Here is a 25385-nt window from a genome sequence, read left to right on the forward strand (position 1 = left end):
TTTGTCAGTTCTCGTCTGGCTGTGCCCTGGGCACAAAGGGAGAGTCTTTAACAGCCAAGACGTGCCTCGTGGCCTGGCCCCTGGGTGCTCAGGTCCGTGACTTTCTCTGAAGGCGGAGATCACAGAGCTTGAACTACGGCAGCTCTCAGAGCCGTGGGGTGCTGTGTGAGCACAATTCCGCACCCCGCACGCCGGGAGCGGATGGCAGGGGCTGGGTTCCCGTGAGACCATAGCGTGCGCCCAGAACCAAGGATGGACACGGGCACTTTGCTGGCTGTAGAGCAGGCAGGGCTGCCCCCAGGGGTGAGGTCTCCACTGCCAGCCAGGGCTCTGGGATGCGCAGCCCGTGGCCAGCCTCTCCCACGTCCCCTCCTCTGAGCCCACCCAGGCGCCAGGTGAGATCACCTTCCCGGGCATAGATTCAGGACTTAGCAGAGCCAGAAACAGTCCAAGTGTCATGTCATGCCCATTTGTAGATTTGACAGGTCTTTTTGGTGCCCCTGCTCTGCCCCCAGGGGCACCAGTGATGTGGGAACAGACAGGCTCTTGGGGAGCTGGGTGTCCTGGGGGACCCTCGTCACCTTGCTGGGGATGGGTGGGGAGGGACCCGGGCCCTGGGGCCGCAGAGCCACAGCCCACCCACTCCTCTGGGCCTCTGCAGAATTAGGGGAGCACATCCCTGAGAACTCTTGGAGTTTGGGCATCTCTGATTCTCTGCCAGCTGAGCCCTGGGATGGAGGTTATGCAGAATATCCTCCGTATCCTTGAATTCCCAATTCTGCCATTCTTCTGCCTCTGTGTGTGTGTATTTAAAGGGGCAGCACTCTTGCTAAGAAACCTTTTGTGCCTCGGATTAAATAAGAATGTCCTGGAGTTTCAGAGGCGTGGCAGATCTTGTGGCAGGAGCCGTCACCTGGCCCATGTTTGGCTGCACGTCTCTTAACCGTGAGGCCAAACTGTGCCATTTAGGCCTCTGTGCTGGCATTGCACTGAGTGTGTGACACACGCCATCAGGCCAGTGTGCTTGTTCTAATCACCCTCTGCAGGTGGAGAAACCGAGGCAGAGAGGGGGCTGGGACGGACACTGGCTGCAGAGCCCACGGGCCTCGCCCTCTGCGGTGGGCCTGGGGTCCCTGGTGCTGGGACGGGGGACCCTGCTGTGGGCGTGACCACACAGGTGACCATGCAGAGCCCAGACCTTCCTGGGGCCCCGGGATGGGTTTCTTACCGTTTGTCTGTTCGCGTTGTTGCTTGGTTCATCTCGCTGTTGGCAATAAAGTTTCTGATTTCTGAGAAATAGGAGTCTTCCTTCTCATCTAAAAGTGCATGGTGGTCCGACTCGGAGGCGGGGGAGGAGGTGTTGGTCCCCAGGTGGTTCGTGAGGACCCCCGAATGCTGGCTCACTGCAGTGAGGGGGGAGCATGAGAGGAGGGCGTCCCTCAGCTGAGCCCCTCCCTCCACGGCGCACCAGTGACGGGGCGGGCAGCCAAGCAGGGTGCGCATTTGGGGCGGTCTTAGGGAACCCACTTCTTAGGAAAACCCAACAGGACGAGATTCTCCTTAATGAAAATGGTTTGAGGGGTGACTGCAAGCTTTCCCACAGAACTAGCATGTGTTCCCTTCCTGCCCCCCCCTCCCCCCCGCCCCTCCCCACTGGACAGACCCCCACCTGGCGCGTGCTCGTGCTCGTGCTTCTTCAGGTGTCTGTCCAGGTTGGTCTGCTGCCCGAAGCAGCGGTTGCACAGGTGGCACTTGAAGGGCTTCTCCTTGTTGTGGATGTTCCGGACGTGCCGCTGGAGGTTGGAGGAGATGCTGAAGGACCGGTCGCAGTACTTACACCTGTAAGACACGGCGCCTCAGCGGAGCCCCCGGCCTTGAGGAGACCCCCAGGCCACTGGGAGGCGGTCCTGGCAAAGCTGCCCCTGGAAGTGGGGGCTCCCCCCCAGACCCCTCGGCGGCGGATGGTGTCGGACTGTGCCCTGAGCAGGCAGGGGGGACCCTCTGGGGCCTGTGCCCCTGGGTAGGCAGCACCGGGGCCCTCCGGGGTCTCCCCTCATCTCTCGCCCTCTCTGCTGTCAGGGTCCGCCCAGCGCGGAGGCCAGGACCTGGTGGTCCACGGCAGAGGGCGACGTGCCCCCAGCAGCCTCAAGGGGGCACCCGCGCACCAGGAAAGATGCTCCTGGCAGGTTTTCCTGGGAAGGAGGAGCTCAGACCCGCTGCCTGCAACCTTCCTCCCTGGCGGAGAACCGCACCCTGGCCTGGTCCCGGCCCCTCTTCGCAGGTCCCTGGGCGGACCGCATCTCCCTTGGGGCCTCAGCTGGCCAGTCCATTGACAGGGCGTGGGGGCTGCCCCAACTCTCTCGAGCATCCTTCACTGACTGCCCTGAGGTGAAGAGGGCTCCCAGCCTCACCCCGTCAGGTGGCCTCCGTCCACGGACCCCCTTCAGTGGGGGGCGCCCTCAGCCCCTCTGCAGGGGCACCCCCTGCCAGGCTGCACGTCACACTTGGGAAATTAGACAAAGACGCTCTTTCCTCCAGATGCTTCTGTTGTCAGAATACTGTCGTGACCCCCCAGGTTTACCAGAGCAAAGCGCTTTACTGACGGGAAGTTGCCATGAGGCACGATTGCCACGTGCAGGTCCCCACGGGTGTGGGGCCTCGTGCGGGCACAGCCTTCACGACCACCCTTGGTGGCCCCGAGGGCAGGGAAAGAGAGGGTGATCACCAGGGGAACTGACAGCGAGGGCCTGAGCGACACCGGCCCTGAGAAGCAAGCAGAGAGAACGAGAGAGAGAGAGAGAGAGAGAGAGAGAGAGAGAGAGAGCCGGGCCGGGGGACGGAGGACCCACAGCCGCCAGCTCTGCAGACACTGCCACCTCCTCCTGGCGGCAGGAGACCCGGCCAAGGCCGTCCACCGCTCCCGCCCGCTCTGCACGTCCAGCTGGGCCATGGCAGAGGCACTCCGGCTCAGGGGTCTCCAGTCGCACACGTGTGCGTGGGTCTCAGCGTCTTGCACACACGTGTGGCTATGTGCACGCTTGCGGGTGCGTGGGCAGTGTATGTGCACACGTGTTGGTGGGCACGCTCGTGTGCACCTGGCCTCAGAACTCCTCCAGGGATGCTCATCCAAGTCTCAGAGGCACAGGTGCACCGAAACACCCATCCCTGTGCTCAGGTCTCTTCCTGCTTTGGAAACGAGCTTCCGTGGAGCGACAAGCTGAGAGGCGAGCACGGCAGAACGCTGACTGGCCGAGCCCTTCAGGAGGCAGAGTCTGTGCAGGCAGTGCAGCGGGGCATGAGCTCGGGGCATTAGGTTCACCCAGAGGGCGCGGCTGGAAGGCGTGGGGACCTGTCCTGAGGACGCGGCCTGGCATTCCTACAGGGGCCGGTGGCCGTGCTCCAGCACAGCGTACTGGTCACGAGCGCTCGGTCATATGCACGGGGACGTGCCTGAGGACGCTCTGGGGCCCTGGCCTCCTATCTGGGGACGGGCTGGCGGGGACTTTCCCAGTGCCGCCCACCCAGAACCCGAGGTGCCCGCCTGACACTTGACATTCAGAGGCTGGCCCTGCCCGGGGAGTCTGGGCAACCTCAGTGTTCCCAGGGCCCCCGAGGAAGGAAGCCTGAGGCCCCCACTAGCCGCCGCCGGGGCCCAGGAGCTGAGCTTTCCCTGCTCGAAGGGGTGGCAGCTTTATGAAGCTCTGTCCTGGTAGGTTGAGAGGCTCCAAGTTACCCCCACCTCCCGTCCTGTGGGATAACCCCTGGGGAGAGGGGCCCAGCTAGAGGGAGCCCCTACGGCTCCCCTGGTGTGATTCTGGGGCTTCATTTACTCAGTTCCCGAAGCGTCCAAATTCTGCCTGAGGCCAGGCTGACGCTGGCTCCCTCCACAGCAGACGGGCTAAGAGCCGTCCGTGATCTGCACGCTAACCCCCTGGGCTCCTCCTGAGCCGCCCTCAGCCTTCTCTGCTCCTCGGTGCCAGGCCGGCCTGCTGGGCCAGCTGAGCTGCCTCCGGGCCCCTGGGCGTCCCTGGGACGTGGGGCCTCGGTCCTCCCACAGCCTCGTGACTTGGACCCACGTCCTGGCTGCCAGCACCGGGAAGGTGGCTATCTTGTCTTTCTCAGCCTGCGGTGCCAGAGCAGCTGGGCTGGGGCTCGAGCCCTCTCCCTGGCTGGGCTGAGCAGAGATACTCGGGTGTCCTCTGACCTGGCGCTCCCCTCCCAACGGCCCAGAAAGGAGGATTTTTACATCCCAGCCTGCACAGTCTCGCTCCCCCACTCTGCCCCCGGCACACCCCCGAAGTTACAGAAACCCTCCACCCCCAGTGGTGCCAGGCTCGCCCGTAGGGCGAGTGCAAGGCCAAGCTGGCCCCAGCCCGGGTCTGGGCGCTTGTCCCCTGTCCAACAGGCTTCACACGGGCTGCGTGGTGTGCCCGCCTTGGTCTACACAGGTGCCTGCACGCTTAGCCTTCCTTCCCTGTATCTTTGGAAATTCAGGGACCCTCTGCAAGCTCCACCAGCGGCCGTGCATTATCCCAGAGCAGTGGGAACCCTGAGTACGAAACAGGATTGGACGAGGAGCTCATCACAGACCTGAGACCTCCCACCCTCAACCTCTGCGGGGCTGGGAGGGGCTGGGGAGGGCAGCGACGCCTTCAATTTGGTCACAGAGTCCTGAATCTGGCCCTCTCCTGGTCCTAATCTAAATGAATGGCCCAGAGAAGTACATTTGAAATTCAGAGGACTGGTGAGCCCAGGGCTACGAGGGGGCCGGGCTCTCAGAGCAGCTGGGATTTGCGTTGTAAATAAGCTGACAAGTGGCTAGTGAAATTTATGGCCGTGCTGTATAAAATAACACTCCATCGCGCTCCAGCAGGAGTGGGAGAGCAAAGACCGGCTGGCCACGGCGGCGGGCAGGAAGGGCCTTGAGGGGACCTTGCTGTGACCGCATCTGCCGCCGCCCTGGGAAAGCCAGCCGTGGTAGAGACCCAGCACCACGTGAGGGGGGGCTGTGTGAAATGGCCCTTGGGGGGCTGGCAGCGTCCTCCCCGGGACCCAATGGGGCCACACCAGCCATCACAGGGAGAAACGCCTTTGGTCTTTGTAAAAAGCCGGGAAAGGAAAGAAAGAAGAGATTTTGAAACCCAGCCCTAACAATAAAACGAGCAAAGAAAGGACACCTATGGGCCACCCGTAGCCCCGACGGAAATGGTAACAGGACCTTGCTGGGTGCTTTGACTTAACACAGTTAGCGAGACGGGGAGCCAGGGAGGAAACGCACTGCAGATGGGGAGGTGAGCATCCTTAAAGCCGGAATCCCAGGTCCCGCCAGGAGCCCATGGCCAGTCCACGAGCGCTCGCATCCAGAGTGTGACTCGAGGCCCCCCACCCCTGGGCAGCAGCTGGGGGGACCCCTGAGCACGGCGGCTGCCAGGACAGATGAAGGAAGCGGCCCCCCTCGTTCCCAATCCAATTTTTATATCTCTCCTCCCACATCTCAATAAGCCCTCTGTGCTGGAGCTTGAAGGAGTGTGTCATCAACTGCCCCTGGCCCCGCAGCTTCACCCAAAGATCTCTAAGCCAGGACACGGGCTGGGCCGGGCAGAGGTGTGACCTCCTCTCCAGCAAATGTATCAGTCACACTAAGGAGTCTGTCTTTCTCTTGCTTGCGAGGGGCCCCTGACAGCCGGGCCTGTCCTGGCACACACGCAGCGCACACACGTGGGCTCCGGGCAGGCGGCGGGCGGTTTTCATCAGACCTGGCCTGGGCCGGCAACGGGCTTCTGTGGACAGACCTGCACATTTTCCTTCTCCAATTCAAGCCCTTCCGATTCACAGAGTGAGCCCAGAAGCCTCAGTGGCGTCACAAGCACAGTCCCACACCCCAAACTCCTCATCGTAGGCTGCCTTGAACCAGACGTGGTCAGGATTTGCAGCGCAGACTTTCAAAGCAATCATTGTTACCCACGTCGAAACTCACAGATTGGAAAGAGCAAAAGAAATCGATGACAATTAAACCCTTCTATAAACACGGCCCCGACCCCCCAGGGGCTCTTACACGCAACACTGTCCAGAAGTTGGTTCCCTTACAGAAAACACACGTGGCTCCTTTTCAGGGAGGGAACCAGGCCACACCAGCCTCTGTTAAGTTGTAAGTCACTTTTTGAGGGGAACGGGGGGCTGTGTGTTGTGGGCAGGCCGAGGGCACTGAACAGACGACGTGAGCTGACGCTTACCCGGCCAGGACAGGGCATGGTGACTGTGACACTTGCAGGAGCCCCGTGTGGCCGCCCGGCCAAGGGATGGGATCATGCCCCCCATCTCCAGGGCCGGTGGGTGACTCCCTGCTCCGTGCGGCGGCCAGAGGACAGGAATCTCATGTTGCCAACTTAAAACCACACCAAACCCCTTACTGCCGATGGCTGCTGTTCACCAGACAGCCCAGAATGTCGTCCTGGCATTGGGACCAGCATTTCCCCAATTTGCCTCATGGTCACCATCCCCTGGGACTTGCAGGGTCCCCCTGGGTGGGGTCCCCAAAACGCAGGGCACTACCCTCAGCTCTCTTCCTGCCCGACAAATGCCCCGGGGACCAAGAGGAAAGGCCAGAATGGTAAACTACCATGGCCATGATCTCGGACCCCTGGCAGGTCAGGGGCGTCTCTAAGCCTGGGGCTCCAAGTCTTTGAGATGGGGTGATGCCTCCACTAGTTGTGAACACGAAATGCACTGGCTCTCACACCCCCCATGCGCTTGTGCTCACACCTCTGCAGGCAGGAGCCCAGGCACCGAGGAGCGAGGTTGGGGGCAGAGGCGGCTTCCGTCCAGGGCGGTCAGGGGGATGTAAGGAATCCCTCAGGACGCCCCAAGCTTGGGCGGGACCCGAATTTGCATGGAGCTCCTTTTCCTCTGAGACCAGCCCACCCCGCCTTAGGCGCTTGCCCTGGTCCCCTGCCCAGGGCTAGGTCAGCGATGGCTGACGGCCGTGGTGAGGTGAGCAGAGGTGGGCTGGGTGGTGGTGAGGCTGAGGCCTCCCCCGCCAGACCACCCCTGGGCCTGGCTTCTCTGCTCCAGTCGACACCCCCGCGGCAGGTGGGAGGGCTGCTCCTGGGCACCCTTCTGGGTCAGTAGATGGGAACCTGCCGGTAGCCTAACCTTTACAGCGCCCCTGGGCGCAGGATGGCTGAGGGGCCAGGAGGGAGGGGCGCAGGAAGTGAGCTGGTGCAAGCATGCTGGCTCCCACCCGCTGCCCGTCCTGCCCGCCAGGAGCCTGCACCCCCTACCGGGCGGGCTCCTACCTGTACGGCTGCTCCCCGGTGTGTGTCCTCAGGTGTCTCGTGAGGTTTGCTGATCGGGGGAAGATCTTGCCACAGTACCTGGAGTGGAGGGGCGGGGGAGGGATGCGTGAAGCAGACGCGGCGCCAGAGACGCGGGCGCCCAGGTGCTTTCCTGTACTGTTTCTCCCACACCTGGGGGCCGGTGGCCCGGCTGCACACCCTGCATTTCAGTCTCTCCTCAGCCCCGGAGCCCAGCGGAGCCTCACAGAGAAGCTGGACTTGCACCACTGAGCAGACGGCACCGGCCCACCCTGGCCCGCTCGGGGCCGTCCCCCCGCCACCCCCCCGCCGCCAAGCAGTTTCTCAGCGCCGGAGCCCAGCCTTGGCCGAGCCGGCAAGGGCCGGCCTGCACGAGCCCGTGCACCTGGGGACGGACCATCTCTCCCCAGCAGTGGGCTCCCCACCGGCCCCCAGAGCTGTGGTTAAACACTGACCGCGGCGCCTCAGCCTCCGGCCTTGCGAACTCCGACCGGCTGGCCAAGGTCGCACTTTCTTGCGCTCACGGGAGCACAGCTTGGTGGGGGGCACGTGCATATCTTTGGGGAATGACGTCAAGGGGACAACGGGCCATCGGTTGCTACCACGCTGTACCCTGGCTGAGACTGAGAGCTTTCTCCTGGAAGTGCAGGCTCACGGGCCGGCGTTGCACCTGTGGCCACTGTGCCGGGGCCGCCCCAGGGGCTCTCAGCGTCTCACCTGCACGTGTAGCGCTCCTTGCCCTTCCTGAGGATGGGGTCCGAGAGCGTCGGGGGCGGGGACCGGAAGTTGAAGGGGTGGGGGGGGAGGGGCTGCAGGGAGCCGCCGGATTCCGCCTTCATGGCCGCGAAGCTCTCCAGCTTCTCAGTCATGGTCTCGATGGCTGACATCTGTTGGCAGGAGAGCGGGAGAGTCTGTGGGGCGCCCCCGAGCCGCCCCCTCTCTTGACGCGCGGGAACCCGCCCCCGCGGGCATCTGGGGGTCCTGGATGACTGAGCACGTCACGGGCCCCCAGGACAAGGAGGTGGTCACTGGAACCCGTGGCCTCCTCCTTCTTCTTGACCACTGGGCTGGGTTCCTTCCCTTTCTGCGGCCAGCCCTGCTCTTGCCCTTGCCTGGAAGCCCCTCACAGTCCAGTGTCTAGGCTGGGGGAGCCGCCACTGAACTTCCCCAGCCAACCTGTGCTGGCTGAGACGTGGGTGACGCAGGCTGCCGACACCTGCAATTACACAGCCCTTCACTTTGAAACAAGCCAGCAAGGCCCTGCTGGCTCGACCCCCGGCCAGCACTCCTGATGGCTAGTTTGGGTTAAAGACAGAATTACATCCAATTTTTTTTTTTTGGAGTGGTAAAAAATTGATAGCTACCTGAATCAATCTCAGGTTAAAACATGAATCACGAGCCTGAGGCACTACCAGCACCTAGTGGCAGCAGGCCGTAATTGCTGGCAAAGTGCTAAAAGGAAATTCAACAACCTAAGGTTGGATTCCACTAACTAAATGTTCGGAATGATAACTCCAACATGACACGGCACAGGACACGGTGACACGGGCAAGAGGGGCTGCCTCTCTGCTCCTTGCAGATGCCAAGGCGTTGCCTGGGGAGGAGAAGGGAGTCACCTCCTCCTGGCATCAGTCATTTCCAGCTGGTGGGCAGGGTTCTGATCAGAATCCCAGGCTGCACCTGCCCTGAGGCCCTGGGGCTGGGGGACAGGAGAGGGGAGGGGGCTGCACAGGCCTCAGCAGCACTTCTCCCCCAGAGAGTGCCCGCTGCAAGCCAGGCCCCGTGGGAGGCTGGGATGAGACCAGAAAAGGAAGAGATTTCATTATGCCCCGAGCCCCTCAAGGTTTAGGCTGGGGAACAACTGACTGGTTACAATAAGACACCAGAAAGGGGTTTACAAACAGAAAATGGGGTCCATCCTAGTGGCTGAGGCCTCCCTTGACCCTGGGTTGCCACCTGGGCCCTGGCCGGCTCTGCCCAGTTGCAGGGCTTTGGGCCTCGCCATCCTTGTGGGGCAGGCACGCTCCCCATCAGATGCACACGATGCTTCCAGCCATGGGTGGCCCCACCCATCCCCACTGATGGACAGATGGGCATGGCCTTGGCCCTCAGCTGCCGTCCAGCCTCTCATTAGCCCCTCCACGGCCTGGACGATGGGACCTGGGCATACAGACTGCTGTCCATCTGCTTCTGGGTCTCAGTTTTAGCCACAGCCATGGGAGGCTCTGGGACTCTCCACCACCCCAGACTCCCCAGGACCCCAGAGGTGGTGAGGGGCAGTGGGCTGGCAGGACTGTCTCACCCTGCACCCTATACACCTGCACGTCGGGCCTCAGCAATGAAAGGTCCTGGCAAGTTCCTGCCAGGCAGCTGACCAATGCAGCTTCGTGCAGCGGTGACCCCTAGACTTTGTAGAGGCCACGACTTCTCCTGTCCGAGTGATGGTCTGACCTCAGGCCATTTAATCAGGTGACTTACTAGTCCTCTCTCCCGCCCCCACCCCTGGCTCTGGGCCCACGGGCAGGCAGCAGGGGTGGCAGGTGGGGGGAGCGGGCAGCAGGGACAATGGGCAGCCGGCCCCCCGCCAGGCCCCTCTTCCTCAGGCCTGGGAGGGTCCGGCCTGCCTGGCCCTCTCCGCCTGATCAGATATTCCCGGCCGAGCTCCCGCACAAACACAAACACAGGATGTGCCTGGCTGGCCTGCCGGCTTTTTCCAGCCGGTCCCGAGGAAATCAGGGGAAGTTCTTAACCAAACTCCGAGGCCCCAGCAAGACAATGGGAGGCTCTAAGTTTAGCTGTGAACCCAGGCAGGGCGCAGGTTCCACAAACTGCGGGGTTTGTCCCAGGCGGGAAACTCGGAGCAGGAGAACAATGCCCGGGTCTCGAGTCTGGGTCCAGGCCTGTCCCACAGCTCAGCCCCCGGCCCCTCCGGCTGGGACAGGGGAGGCCCGTGGCTCTGGGGCGGGGGCTGGGCCCCAAGCAGTGAGGACAGGTGGGCACCGGGGCAGGGAATCAGGGGGACTCCGCCGGCCCCGCTGCTCACCCCCTCTTCTGCCGCCTCTCTGCGCCCACCCCTTGGGAGGACGTGGCCAGGGGGACACAGGTGTGCCTGTAGGCTTGGTGGGGTCTGCGGCCACTGCCCAGACTTGGGGGTTCTCTTTCCCAGACCCCTGATTCTAGTCTTGACAAGCGGCCTCTCCACCCTCTGCATCCCCGGGTGAGGGTGGTCCCCCTGCCCACTGCCCCCGGGACGCCCGGCCCTCGACGCCAGTCCCTCTACTGCTGTCCTGCCCCCCTGCACTCAGGCCCTTCTCCTGCTCTTTCCCCTGAAGGATCCCCAAGTCCCTCGTACCAGAGAGACTGCTGGCGTCCACGGCTCCCTGGCTCTCTCGTGTCTATTCTCCCTACATTCAAAATTCTTGGGTTCGCTCCATCCGAGCTGCTGCCCACCGCCCCATGCAAGTTCACTCCCCCTCCTAGAGCTTGAGCCACAGGTCACTGGGGCCCCTTGTGGACCGGGGTCCTTGGCTGCCTCTGAGGGACCCACAGGGTGCCCCCACAGAGGACCACCCTCCTTCCTCACCTGTCTTGGCCCTTCCCATCCTCCCCAGCCTCAAAGGGACCCGTGGGTCTGCAGGAACGGGAAGCGGAGACCCGCCTGGGGTGCGCGCCTTGGCCCGTACGGACCTTGGGGCCCCTGGCTGGGCCTTACCTGGGGGTGGAAGAGCAGCGGGGACGGCCGCAGGTACTTCTCCTTAAGGGCTCCCACCGGGTCGGTCACCTTCCGCTTCTCCACCCTGCTGGACAGCAACACAGAGGGTTACGGACCCCACCGAGCGGCCCAGCGCTGGGTGGGGAGGGGCTGTGGCCCCCGCCCCTCTGGGCGCCCACCCGTGCCCCGTCGGTCACGAGGTGGGGGGTCACCATGGCGGCCCAGCTTCCATGTCCCCTGTGGCCACGTCTCACCTGACGCGGTGGGGACGTCTGTGACCCAGCCTCACAGTTGCCTGCCCGAGCACGAGCTCCCCATCACCATGCCCAGGTCTGTAGTCCTTCGAGTCTCCCCAGCGTCCGCCCCCCTCCCCGCCCGCCCAGCCGCTGGCACCCAGGCCCGTGAGGAAGGCTTGATGCTGGGGCCAGGAACCTTCTGAAGGGCCCGCGTGCACCAGCCTCTGCCAAGTGGCCTGTCAGCCCAGCGAGGGCTCCCCCAAAGCAGAATGTGGAGCACGGGGGGGCTGCTGCCTACACCCCCGTCCCTCTCCCTCCCGGCCCCTGGCACGGGCGCTCTGCCCGACTGGGCGGATACACGTGAGTGACCGGTAGGTCTCTGTCCTGGGGAGGCAGCAGGGCCTCCCCGCGGCAGCCAGCCAGGGTCTACCTAAAACCTCAAGACAGCTGCTGGAGGTGACAATTCTAGAACATTGCCCAAATGCCAGGACAACTGTCAGTCACAAGCGGAGGAGGTGGCCATCCCTCCTCTCCCTGACCCCTCCTCTACTCTGTCCCAAGGACGCCTCCCTCAGTTTCCCCTGGGGGGGTGTCGAGATTTACAAAGTGGGATTTGGGGAGGCCTGCCACCTCCCCACAGGCAGCCACAGCTGCGGTGACCCGCCACCTCGCTCGCCCAGGGCCACGCTCCCATCCCTCTTAGGCTCAGCTCTGCCCCCAGGGGACTGGCTGGGGCCTTGACCGGAGCAGGACAGGGATGGCCGCAAGGGCAGGGGCACCCCACAGAGCGCAGGCGGCCACAGGTGACCCCACCGAGACCACAAGCCGGGTCCAAGGGGAGGAGGGGATCTCCATGTGGGAAGTTGGCTTGAGGGGCACCTCGCTTTGCAGGGCTTAGCAGAGGCCCTGTTCAAAGCTGGACTGAGTTGGCCTTTCAACAAGGCCCCCTGGGGGGGTGGCGTGGGCCGAGAGGAAGGGGCCCCACGTGGGGGATTGTTAAATGTCTTCTTCTGCCTTTTCCCGACTTCTGTGTCTAGCGGCAGCCCAGCGGGCTGCTCGCAGCGACACCCGTCAGCTGACCCCACAGACCCCAGTGGACACGTGCTCTTCCAAGGCGCGTGGCTTTTGTCACCACACCATCCCCAGCCCATCTTGCAGAGACAGCAGCACGTGGCGGTGAGAGGGGCTGGAGGGCTGGGAGGTTGCCAGCCTGGCGGTGTTAGGGTTCCTCCTACCTGGGGGAGGGAGGATTGTGGGTATATGTCCACAGTCACTGCTGGGGCGTGGCCTGTGGGGAGTTTTGCTGGAGTCACCCCAGAACCACCCAGGAGCTGAGGGGACCCTGTCCCCTAGCCCTGGGCCAGCCTGTTAACAGGCAGTGACAGTCACCCACACCTTCACTTGGAGAGGAACCTTCCCGACACCATGAGTGTTTATCTTGACTGGGCTTGGGGGGTGGTGGGGAGAAAATTTGGAGCTAATCCACTCTCAGGCATTTTGCTGGTGCCTGTGTACAAAGTTGGGGGCCAGGCAGCCCCTCCACCAGCCACTGCACTTTAAATCCTGAGGGCAAAAGCCTAGCACACGCCGGGTCTCGGAGGAGCTCGGACAGGACCCGGGTTGGGGGCGCCTGTGGCCAGTTCCCGCCTCGGGGCCAGACTGGCTGCTCTCCCAGCTTCCAGGAAAAGGCCCTAAACCAGGCCTGGAGGGGGAGGAGAGGGGCACAGAAGGGTTGGGGTCCAGGAGGAGAGCTGGGACGGGGTGCATGAGGAGGCCAGGGACTGAGCAGGAACAGTTAACCGAGAGCCTCTTGCAGGCCCGCTGGCTCCAACTCCGGAGGCCCGACTAGAAGCGTCCCTCCCTAGGTCTCCAATCCTGCCCCCATCCTCTGCACAAGGGTGGCTCCTCCCGGGGGCATCCTCCCTCAAGCCCCAGGTGTCTCCTGGCTCCCCGTGGGTCCCGGAGATTCTTATTCTAGCTGGCAGATGCTCCCTGGGCCTTTGATGGCCATGTTCACCCCAGAAACCCTATGAGCCGCTGTCAGCAAACCATCTATGGATGGCGTGTTCTTAAAGAAAGACCCAAGGGGGGCATTTTTCATGTTTCCTGTGATGACGCCAGCAGGACCTGGCAGGAAACGGGGCCGGCAGCAGACACAGGCCGGCCAGGGCCCCGGGTGAGCGTGGAGGGCGGGGACCCAAGTGGGCGCCGGAGGGCGGAGACCCGAGTCGGCGCCAGAGGGCGGAGCAGGAGGCCGGCCCATCTCCCTCGCTGGCAGCTCTGCCATCATTTCTTTCCACTGCACCTTTAGCAGAGGTGACCTCACCTGCACACCCATCCCCAGGCCCTGCGTGGTCCCTGGGGAATAGCAGGCACGCAAGCCCTCAAGGCGGCCACATGCTCCCTGAATGCCCGTGTGGACACACTTACGTGTGTCCACACGGGCCCCTCCCACACAGAGCCGTGGGCCTGTATCAGGGGCTGAGCCAACACGCCTGCCTGCCTGCCCCTCCAGGCCCCCTCCCAGGCCCGTCCACGGGCACAGCCCCCTCCTCAGGGCTCAGCCTGCCCAGCACCCCAGGACACGTGTGGCGGGCGGTCAGACCCCTCTCACCTAACAAACCCGCCTGCTCAAACCGTGCCCAGCAGCCGGGGACGGGATTCAACTGGCCCCTCACTGGGAAGGTGTCATTGGAATGGGAAACTGGTTTTTGGCAAACCTTCCAAAGCTTCCTCCTCCCTCCCTCCCCCTCCTCCCACTGGGGACCAGCAGCTCCTCCTCTGGTCTCCCCTGGGCCACCAGAAGCCCAGCTGTGGGGCAGACACAGGGAAGCAGGGATGCTGACGCAGAGGGAAGAGCCAGGAGTGCCGTGGGCAGAGTCTGTCCAGAGAAGGTGGCCGGAGCCTCCAGCAGGCGGGTGTCTGGGGTGGAGCCTGAGGGCAGGCTGCCGGGGGTGGGGGAAGGTAAGGGCTCGAGGGAGGACGGCGGGGGTCTCACAGTGGCTGTCAGTGAAAGGGAGCCAGGGGTGCCCAGGAGACCCCACCAGGGGCCCACCCCAGGAAAGGGCCAAGCCGGGCATGGACCCCAAGCGGCACGGACACCCCAGAGCCGAGGCGCCTGCTGAAGCCGCAAAGGCAGAGGGACGAAGCCTGGGGGGGCAGGCGAGAGCGTCCCCTCCCGCCGCGGTGCCCCCCTGGCGGCCCACCTGGGTGGCGGCCCCTCTGGAGAGCGGGTGAGGGCGGGGCATGTTAATACCTGTAGATGGGGTCCATGAAGAAGGGTGATGGCCTGGCGTAGTGCAGGGACGGCTGCTGGGGCAGCTGCGCCGGGCACGCCTTGGGCGGCCCCTCGCCGGCCCCCAGCCTGCGCTCGCCGTACACGTGGTTCTTGCGGGGCTCCCGGGTCGCTCCGTTCTGGCTGGCCCGCACGCGGCTGCCGATGCTGAGGTCCAGCGGCTGCTCCTCGCCGGACGCCGGGGCCGGGGGCGCCTTGGGCGCTGGCAGGACGGGCTTGGCCTCTTTGGGTTTGGTGGTGAGGTCGAAGGGTGACTCGGCGCTGGGGCCACCGGCCTTGAGGGCGTCCCGGGGCGACTTTGGCTCGGCCTTGACCAGCAGGCTGTGCGCGAGGGCGCGGTCTGTGAAGGGGTACAGGGAGTGGGGGAAGTTGGGCAGGAACTGGAAGGGGAACACGGAGTGGTAGGGCAGCGCACCCAGCTTCTTCTCCTGCATGCCCATGAAGCCGGGCCCGAAGTACTTCTCGGCGATGGACGCGATGGCCTTGATGGAGTCGCCCGCGGCGCCCGACGCTGTCAGCAGCTGCTCCTCGGGCGGCGGGAAGAAGTGCTGGGAGTAGAAGGCGGGCACCTCGCCCACGCTGTTCGGGGCGCCGGGGGCCGCCGCGCCGCCCCCGAGCTCGGCCTTGCCCGCGGCCGCCTTGCCCTTGGCCTTGGCCTTGTCGCGATCGCTGTCCGCGTCGCTGTCCAGGTCGGAGCCCGTGCCCGTGGTCGTGTCCAGGTCGGTCCCGGTTGTGGTGTTGATATCCTCGAAGTCGCTGCCGTCTGACAGGTCGCTGCCCCGGGGCTTGAGCTTGGCGGCGTACGCGTCCTCCAGGCGGCTCTCCGGCTTCTCCTCGGGCCCCGCGGCCGCCGCGGCACCCTGTCCGCTGCTGCCGATGGCGGAGACGAGGGGCAGGGCCGGGTTGCCCAGGGGGCTGGGGAGCTTGGCGTCCTGCGTGTGGTTCCGGGGGCTCTTGAGCAGCGGCATGGGAGGTAGCAGGGGCGGCCGGGGGTACAGGGACGGAGGGAAGACGCCCGGGAAGCCGGGCGTGAGCGCGGGGAAGGCGGGGGGCGCCGCCGAGAAGGGCAGGCTCCCCGGGTGCGGCCTGGCGGGGAAGTACTCGTTGAAGCCCAGGCCGGCGTGGTTGAGGCTGGGGGGTGGCTTGGCCTTGTCCATCATGGGGCTGGGGGTCAGGGGCAGGCCCGGCGCGAAGATGCCGCCCGGCGTGTAATGGTTCTTGCCCTCGCAGAAGCGCCGGTGCTTGTTGAGGGAAGAGGTAGTGCTGAACATCTGCCCGCAGTCCTTGCACTTGATCTGCGTGCGGCAGTCGGCGTGCATGCGCTTGTGGCGGCACAGGTTGGAGAACTGCGTGTAGGACTTGTGGCAGACCTCACCTGAAACGTCAGCAGAAGCGAAGACCGGCAGCTATGAAATGATGGAAACCCTGGGCTGCAGGGTCCCGGGGGTGGGACCGGGGTGCTCTGGCCTCAGGGACCGGAGCAGCGTGTGCTTAGGTACGTGAGCATCTGTGTGTGTGTGTGTGTGTGTGTGTGTGTGTGCGCGTGCACACGCGGGCATCTGTGTCACTGTGTGTGAGTACCTACATACGTGCTCACATGTGTATGTGTGCATGCATGTGCGTACACGTGTCCGCGGGCACATGTGTGCTTGTGTACACACGTGTCGTGCACGAGTGTGCATGTTCACACACGTGTGTACGTTGTACTTCAGGTGTGTACGACAGACATGTGTGCCCGCACGCGCGTGTGCACACATACATACAGATTGCACGTGCACCCTACCTGGGACTGGCCTCTGGTGACCAGCACGGGTTGGCGAGGACACTCCCGTGCCTTCCCTGGGGTCCCTGGGCTGGCCTGGGTAGGTCTCCAGCTGCCTCAACCTTCTCCGCTGGAGAAAGGGGCCCTGACGCTCTTTGTGCCCTCCTGGCCCCCATGAGTTTGCCATGTGGCGCCAAGGCCTTCAAAATCGTTCCCAGAAACAAAGTCGTGGCACGCCATCATGTCTGCAGCTGCACCAGCCGCCCAGAACGCCCATCCGCCCTCCCTGCCACGTCAGCCACGCTGTGCCAGCAGGGGCGAGGGAGACACCGACCCCCGGGCTACGTCTCCCACTTTGTAAAGTTTAAAATGCTCTCTCTTTCCCCCCTCTTTCTGTCCCAGGCCCTGTGACCTGCATCCAGGACAGGAAGGCCTCAAGAGGGACCAGCCCCTTGGGGTTCTTAGTCCCGGAGGCTGGGCTTTGGGAGCACGGGTCCTGGCTGTGTGAGGTCACCGTCTGGGGGTGGCCTGAAGGTGGAGATGGGAGGGGAGCCACGTGGAGAGGGCTAGTTCCACGTTTGAGAAAATGGAAACCTCTCCCAACTGGGATGGAGAGGCCGCACCAGCTCTGGTTGCCAGACGCTGGCCTCTGCTCTTAACAGGAGAGGGTGGTGGCGGCCGAGGCCAAACGCCAGGACCCAGAGGCCCTGGGGACCCAGTCTCGGCCATTTTCCCAACGGCCTGTGAGCTGAGTGCCGGCCAACGGCCAGTTTTTCTTTCTGCTCTTATTTTTCTAACCAGCAAGAGAGGAATGATCACACACATACACACACACACACACACGCACGCACACACGCTGTGTGTGTCTCTCTCTGCAGGACAATTTGCTTCCTAAATGCAGCCCCAGTGGAAACAATGATTCCAGTGCGTTTCTTGCTCACCGCACACCCTCTGCTGCCTGATGTCATGTGGCTCTAGCTGGGAGCGCTGGCCCGCAGATGATCGTGTCTTTAATCACAATATCTATTTATATTAACGGCTCTGCCTTCCTGGTCGTCTGGCTTGGCGGGACGTTTTCAAGGCTGAGGGGGAAGAGCACTGCCTCATTTGATCAAATCTGCCCATTTTGGGAGGCGGCTGGTGCAGAGAGGCTGTTCCACAGATGGTCTATAAATATCCGCAGGCCTCCGCCAGCCCTAGGGGGAGAAAGGCCGCTCCCCAGCTCAGGGCACCTGGCCAGACGAGTGATACCTTGCTGTATCCCCGGCCCCCGAAGAGGCTCTGTGACACCCTCTGCCCCCCATAGCAGGCCTCTGTGGCACCTCGTTAGTGGCTGCTGCCATCCTGAGCTTGGAAACTGGCCTTGAGCAGGCTCCCACCCAAGGCAGCTCTCAGGAGGGGCCCCTGGGGCCAGTGGCCATGCCTGGGCACAGGGAGCCTGGGACCCTTGCTTCCCACCCACCCACTCACACGATACAGGGATCCTGCAGAGATGCTGGGGCTACAGAGAGGCCTCTGGGAGACTGAGGTCCTTGGAGAGGCAGGTCCTGGCCCTGGGATGGCTGACTGCTGGCTTAGAGCCGGTGACGGGAGGTGGCTGTCTGCAGAGGCTGGGAAAGGCCCGGGCAGCCCACAGTGAACTGGACGTGGGACCCGCGCCTGGTGGATGGTGCCCCAGGCCCTGCTGGGATGCAGAGGGGCCCTGGCCAGTACTTATTCTGATCAGCAGTTTCTTCTCCTGTAGGGTACGTGCAGGGATGCACACACACGTGCACACACATGCACATGTACACACTCACTCCTAAGAAGGTCCTTTCTAAAAAGTGCCCACAGGAGCCAGTCTGCCTGTGTGCACGGATACACCCTCGCCCCGACCCCCCACATTTGAGTTTCCAGATGCAAGACACCCCACCGGGAGGTTATGCTGCCTTGGGCTGTGTGGTCAGTGAGGCTGGGACTTGGGGCAGGTTTGGTGCCCATGATATGTGCTGTGTGTGGGCGCCCAGGGGCCGCGCGGCGGGGGACGGAGTCTGTGCACGAGTGACCGGCCGCCGTGAGCCCTTGCTCCCCCAGTGGCCCATCTTTTCTCAGAAGCGCTGCATCGTTTGCCCTCCGCTCACTTGTTCACAGTTTCCTTTCCAGAGCTGACCCCCTTAACCGTGGGCCAGAGGATGCTCTGCCCCGGTCGAGAGGACGCACAGGCTGATCTTCACGTCTAATCTAACTTCTCACATTTGCATCTCCCTCTCATACATGGCACCTGGCCAAGTTTGGGGTTTTCTCTTTCGTTTTACCCCCTCGGCCAAAAGCCAAGGCCCAAGGTGGGCACGGGGCACAGATGAGAGGCGGAGGGCTGCTGAGAGCCGGGGGGGCCCGTCCAGGCTGCCCCGTGTCCTCCCCATCTGCACACAGAGTCCGTGCAGGCAGCGGAAACAGTGGGCTCGGACCCTTCCCGACTGCTGAGGTTCCCAGAACTTACGTTACGACTACAAGCCAACACGACTTCACGAAGCCCATCTGCACGCCCAGAAAAGCAATGACTTGTAAGCCTGTGTGGAAGTTTCCTTTCCAAGCTGGCTGAAAAGCTTAGAAACCTATGATAGATGCACTCACGTGCGCTTCCTCCCACAGGGGGACTTGCTGGGATACTCGCCCTGGAAGCAGGCTATGCACCAGTCCCACAACCCCGGCCCCCAGCCTCCACTCCCACCCAGCCCACTCCTTCCTGGCCCCTCCCAGAGGGAACGGGCCCTGCTCCCATCGAGACTCGGACGCTCTTTCCAGGGTCTGCAGGTGAAGGAGGTGGTGGGTAAGAGGAAGACGGCCCCAGTGAGGTGGCCGCCAGGCACAGCGCTCTCTCCCTTTGCTTCCTCGACCGAGGGAGCAGGTGACCCAGGCAGGCCGGGGGCTCAGTCACCTCCTGCAGGACAGCTGGAAGCTTGGGCTCAAGGCAGTGGGCAGGAGGGGGGCACAGCCTCAGCTACTCAACAAAGGCCCGCGAAGCCAGTCAGCATGGCCTCTTTGGGGCAGGAGTCCAGCCCTGTACAACCCCCAAGTCGGTGAAAACACCCAGAGCCAAGTCTTCAAGCTCCCAGAATTACCCCCCGACACACACGCTGACGTGCTGGAGCCCGAGAGGCCCCAGGCCGCCCAGCCTGGGGTCAGGAGCCAGGCCCCTTGAGCTGGAATCCGGGCTCTGCAGCCGAGCCTTGAGGGCCTGGTCATTTAACGTTTCCACGTGCTTCCTTCTCTGTCAGTTCCCTTCAGTTGGACATAGTGAGGCCCCTGCTCCGTAAGGTTTTGTAAGGATGCTGTGAGGTCATGCGTGTGAAGTGATGGCTCAGCACAACCTCGTGCGGGCAGTGAGTCAGCACGATGCTGGTGTGAATGATGAGTCAGTGCTGTGTTGGTGTGAACAGTGACTCAGCAGAATCTTGTGTGAAATGAGACTCGGCACAATGCTAGGCAGAGAAGAACCTTCAGTATCTTCCAAACTCCGAGAACCAGGGTCATGCCCCCGCGGTGGCCCACCAGAGCCCCAGACCCAAGCCCTGTGACCTCTGACCCCTCTCTCCCCAAACGCACCCCAACCTCAAGGCCTCTGTGCTCACAGCCCCCCGTTGCGAGCCCTCTCCCCAGGCACCCGCTTGGTTCACCCCCACGCCTCCTGCAGTCCTCTGCTAGGACGCCTCTCACCCAACAGACCGTCCTGACCTCCCAGCACGTGGACAGGACAGCACCCACCTGGACACCTGGAGGGCCTCCTGACCCTGCACTCCTGCCCCCCACCCCCACCCCCCCACTTAATGTGCCTGTCACGTGTGCCGTTACGATCTGTATGGCTTAGCCTCTGTCTTCTCCACTGGCAGGTAAGCTCCGTGAGGACAGGGGTCCAGTTACTTACGGCTGGCCCCTGCTGCCCGGGTCAGGGCAGGCATACAGCCCGGGCTCCCCAAAGGCTGATGGGGGGTGAACAGCAGGACTTGGGAGGCAGCAGTGGGATTATCACACCTGCTGGGGCTCAGGGCGGCACGTGCGTGCGGGGAAGAGGAGGGGAAGTGGGGGGCGGTGGGCTGCTGGGTCCTTCCGCAGGACCCGGGTTTCCTCACCACCCACTGCCCGCCTCTGGCCACTGGAGGGGCGAGCGAGGGGGAGGAACCAAGGAGGGCAGAGCGAGGACAGGCAAATCACGGCATGAGAGGGTGCGAGGGAGCAAAGCGATGGTGAAGCGGTACCAGGAGGGCAGCCAGGCCCGGGCTTCTCGCGGCAGAGGTGTCAGCAGCTGCCACGAGTGTTTTCTGGACAAACGGGGTCCCGTGAGTGGGGAAGAGCCTGGGGGTTTCACGCCTTGGCCTGACCCCCAAACTCCCACACCTCAGGGCTGGAAGCCCAGGCTGGGGGGCCACTCACATATGAAAGGTTTGACGGTGCTGTGGATGTGTTTGTGCTGCTTGAGGCCCGAGGACGTGGCGAACGTCTTCCCGCAGTCGGGGCAGGCGTGGGCCCGGGCGCCCACGTGCTGGGAGCGGATGTGCCGCTGCAGGTTGCTGGGGTCCGTGAACACCTGGGGACACAGACACCGTCGAGTTACTCCCCACCTGTTGCTCCACTGCGGGCCTGGGTCTGGCCACGGCATGGGGGTCTCCCTGGCTGCTCTGCCCCTGCACTGAGCCTGGCCCGGCGGGTCTCTGCTGCAGCGGTGACCCCCTGCATGGCTTTCAGCCAGCCGTCAGGCCTCCCTTGACTGTGTTTCTTCAACAGTAATTCTCGCGAGAACTGTGACCCTGAGGATGCTTGAGACGGGAGCTCAGAAGCCTTCTTCAGCTCCAGTACTTTGACCCATGACGGCCTGTCCTGTCACGCTGGCAGGGACCCTGAGAGGACCCAGGTCTGGCCCCGGGCCCTCCCCGGCTGTGCTGCCCGGCCCACTTCCTCTCTTCCCCGAACGACTCGGGGGCCCGTCACCTGCATCTCGACAGTGGGGGCGGGGCCGGGCTCGCGACCACGTTACCTTCACACAGTTTTCACATTCGAAGCGCTTGCCACTGTCGTGGGACATCTGGTGGCGGATGAGGTTGGACTTCCAGTTGAAGGCCTTGGGACACTGGTCACACTTGTACTCTCGCTCCTCTGTGTGGATGACCATGTGCTGCTCCAAGCTGCGCACAGTGGACGGGGGTCACTGCGGGTCCCCCAGCCGCCCGCTGCCCGGGAGGGAGGGGCCTCAGCCCAGCATGGCCTGTTCCCGGCAGCCCCTTGGAGCCCCTGCCACCGCCTCCTGCTCAGAGAGCAGGGTGGGGTCTGGCAGCCGGTCTGTCCATCTCCCCCCCCCGGACAGGGCAAGGGGATGGACGGGAAGGCATGGCCTTCCCACGTGGGATGGGGGGGGAAGCCAGTGCGTGGACAGAGCTCGGGCCCTCACCCGAGACCACACCCCAGGCACCCAGCGGCAGGCGGGGTCCCAGCTCAAAACAACTTTCACCTTGACGCTAACCTTGGGCCTAAGAAAAACGGGGTCTGGAAACTTCCAACACTGCCACGAGCCCCAGAGTGGGGACGAGGCCCAGGAGACCCAAGGCCTCCCCCTCTGAGTGACCTGGGGTTGCTCGCCGGCCAAGCCAGACTGAGACGCTGCCCGCCACGCACACACCATGGAGGTCAGCGGGGAGTGAGGGCAGGGGGTCTCCAAAGGAGATGCGGTAGGCGGGGCGGGCACAGCTGCTGGGGAGGGGCTGCTGCACTTGGACGAACCAGCAGCTTGGAGCCCCCTCCTCTCGGGGGACATCCTGCTTCTCCTCCTGTCCCAGGTATGACCGTTAATCTTCATGAGCAAGGCAGCAATACATCATGGCCCGTTAATTACGGGGCCCAGCCATCCATTTAGATCAGAAACGCTTGGTTCTCGAGCACCCGGCAGATTGTAGCTTTTCCCCTGTTGTTAATTGTGATTTATGTGTTTATGTAAAGAAAACACGGACCCACTTGAGCGGCGCTTACCGCCAAGGGCCTCAGTCGGGATTTGCCCAAACTCTTATTTTCTCAGTCATCCGTTCAGGGTGGAGGGTTTCCCGTCCCCAGGGGGCCGTGACAGGATTGGCATTCAATTCTCCGCAATCCCACAGCCAGTTAGTGACCTGATGGGGTTTACCTCTGACTTTGCAGGGCTGCCCTGGAGGATATTCTCAGAGGCAGAGGAGGGGCGCACATTGGGAAGGTCTTCACTGGTCCCTGGAACACTGGGACTGCCTGGCCTGCTTCTCCCCCCATGGGTCCCCGGGGCCCCTGCTCCCAGGGGCTGGGGAGGCCACGTCCGGCCATCACACAGCTGGCCTGGCATCTGTGCCCACGCCTGTGAAGTCTCCATGGGGGCCCCCATGGGAAGCAGAGGCTGGAGCCTGGGGTGGGTGGCGAGGGGACCCCCGGGTGGCCCCTTCCTGCTCCTGCCCACTGTCTGAGAAGCGTGCCCGAGGGCCAGGCACTCCAGGAAGCCCCTGGGCGGCATCCCCCGGCCTGGTCCTGGACATCACGGAAGTGGCCCTGGGGCCTGACCCCTGCACGTCTGGGCGCCTGGCCTGTGTTCCTGACTTCCTCCAAGTCTGTCTCCGCAACTCAGCCCTGACCCCAGGATGGTGGGGCCACTGGTGGCTCGACCTGGTGACTTGCGGCTCCTTCGTGGATGGGGGGCTCTGACCAGGGGCCTGGCCTTTACGGTCAGAACAGTGACCACCGGTGGCCTCCAGCCACCAGCTGGCGGGCCTGCTCTGTCCCCAGGGGCGGATGCGCAGGCCAGGGTACCTGCCCCTGAGGTGTGTCTCCACCTGTCCTTGGAGCTTTGGGCCTGTCAGCCTGGGAAGGCCTGAGGGGTCAGGGGTGACCTCTGCCCTTCTCAGGGCTTCCTCTGGGCCCCCAGGGCCAGCGGACCCTGCTGTCCTTGACTGGCTCCTGGCGGCGGGGCGGGCGGGGCGGGGCGGGGGCGGCACCTGTACTTGGTGGGGAACATCCGCTCGCAGTCTTTGCACTCGTGGGCCTGCCCGTCGCTGCCCCCGCCGCCCAGGCCCTCGGGCTTGAGCTCGTCGGCCAGGCCCTCGTAGAGCACGGCCCCCACCGAGCTGCACGCGTACTTCTTGTGGCGCCGCAGGTCCAGCTTGGACGGGAAGAGTTCGTCACACGCGTCGCAGCGGAACGTGGGGTCCTCTGCGAGGGAGAGAGGGCGGGCAGTGGGCAGTCGGCCCTGGGCCTGCCCGAGGCCCACCCCAGGCCCGGGGCTGCAGGGGGTGCCTCCCTCGCCGGCTGTGCCCCCTCCCGCATCCTCCCCACCCTCCTCCTGGACCTGGGAGAGGCTGCCCCGGGGGACACAGAGGCGGCAGGGACCTGCGTCTGCCCCACAAGAAACACCGAGAAGCGCTGGGCCCCTCCCCGCGCCTCGGGAGCAGAGAAGGAAGCCCGGCCAAGCGCTTTGTGTATGAATCAGAAGAAAGACGGCACGGCTCCAATGCGTATCATAAACGATTGCCGTCAAGGTCAAACAAATAAAAGGGAGGCGGCTATTATGCAGTTTACGAGGCAGCATCCTGAGGACCCTGCCAGGCCGAACAGCTCAGAGCGCGAGTCCCCGGGGAGGACCTCCGGGCCCATCCCAGCCCGTGGCTGTCCCGACGCAGCTTCTCCCTGGAGCAGGGGTCCCCCTCCCCGCCGAGGACCGCCTCGTGCTCCCCGCAGGTCTGAACAGAGAACCTGCACGAAGAGCTCCAGCACAAATGACTCGAAAGGTGTGCTGGTGAGTGGCTGTGTGAACGCACGTGTGCTCCTTGTGCACGGGTGTGCAGCTGTGTGTGTGTGCACGGGTGTGCACGTGGGTGACTATCTGAGCACGTCTGCCTCCTTATCAGGGCACCTTCGCATGGATGTGCAGGCATTTTTGTGCATCTGCACTCGTGTTTGTGCTGGTGTCATATGTATTCCTGTGCACGTGTGCATGTGTTTCTGTCTGCCGCCACAGGTGTGAAAATGTGCGTGCCTGTGTAGCTGCACACTTGCATGCAGGTGCACGCAAGCGTGCCTGAGTGGGCACATTTGCATTTGTGCACGTTTGTGTGTTCCCGTGATTCCTTGGCACACGTGAATGGATATGTCTCTGTGCACACATGTGTATGTGTGCACATGCACATGCATATTAAGTATACAAATTCGTTTGCATGATTGACCATGTGTTAAGTGTGTTGGCTGTGCATGTGTATACGTGACAGCATGCACATTTGTGTGTGAATATGCATTTGTGTGCCTTTGCGTGTCTGTAAATGTGTGTGCAATTGTGTGTGTGAATATGTGTGCATGGGTTTGTGTGTGAATGTTATGTGATTGTACTTGTGCGCATGAGTTAGTGTGTTTGTGTGAACGTGGGTGGGTATGTGTGCATTTTTGCGCGAAGGTGAGTGTGTGTGTGTGTGTGTGTGCACGTGAACAAGGACCTCTGGGCCTGGCAGTGAGCAGAGCCTTAACCTTGGGCTGGATGCTGACTGAAAGGGCCTGACCCTAAGGGATGCAGAAGCCAGGGAGGTGGGGGAGATGGGGGCAGGCAGAAGGGGTGGTGCCCCCTCCTCATGGCAGAAGGGCCACCATCAACGTCTCAAGACAGGGGGTAGCTCTGCAACCTGGGCCTGTGGGCTGGGGGGGAGGACGGGGGGATGGGAGGACTCCTCGAGACTGGAAGCTTCCCTGAGCCTGAGGGCGAAGGTATTGCTCCCAGTGTCTGGCCACACCCGGTGCCGCCACTAGTGGGCACCCAGAGTCCCCAACGCCCAAGGGGGACACTCCTGTGGGATCCATCTCTGAGATGCCCCCGGGCCTTCGATGACACCCTCGGACACACACAGAGGCAGCTGTCACCTTCCCTAGGTGACAGGGGAGAGCTGCGGGGATGAGAGGAGCCCGGGGGACGCGTGTGTGTGGGGCAGGCCAGGCGGGCCCAGTGCTGGTCAGACACAGCCGAGTCCCAGCGTCCTGGCCTGCTCGCCGGCGTGAGGCTGCTGTCAGGCAAGTGCCTGAGCAAGAAGGGGAAAAAACAGCT

The 25385-nt window shown here is 63.4% G+C and overlaps 1 protein-coding gene across 4 annotated transcripts in view; it reads right to left on the reverse strand.

Moving 5' to 3' along the window:
* The window catches only part of PRDM16 (PR/SET domain 16), a 326349-nt gene that overhangs the window by 9922 nt on the left and 291042 nt on the right, over window positions 1-25385 (reverse strand). For 3 of the 4 annotated variants that reach the window (XM_082351361.1, XM_082351364.1, XM_082351363.1), the window contains 9 exons: window positions 23299-23512; window positions 21330-21477; window positions 20729-20882; window positions 14518-15931; window positions 11026-11113; window positions 8031-8200; window positions 7296-7373; window positions 1670-1839; window positions 1229-1403 (listed from right to left, as the gene is read on the reverse strand). In XM_082351361.1, coding sequence (XP_082207487.1) covers window positions 1229-1403; window positions 1670-1839; window positions 7296-7373; window positions 8031-8200; window positions 11026-11113; window positions 14518-15931; window positions 20729-20882; window positions 21330-21477; window positions 23299-23512 — 2611 coding nt within the window. The remainder of the gene's footprint in view (window positions 1-1228; window positions 1404-1669; window positions 1840-7295; window positions 7374-8030; window positions 8201-11025; window positions 11114-14517; window positions 15932-20728; window positions 20883-21329; window positions 21478-23298; window positions 23513-25385) is intronic. The other variant, XM_082351362.1, reaches the window with a different exon arrangement.

Source organism: Balaenoptera borealis (assembly GCF_965194805.1).
Source record: "Balaenoptera borealis genome assembly, chromosome: 1".
NCBI classification, from domain to species: domain Eukaryota; kingdom Metazoa; phylum Chordata; class Mammalia; order Artiodactyla; family Balaenopteridae; genus Balaenoptera; species Balaenoptera borealis.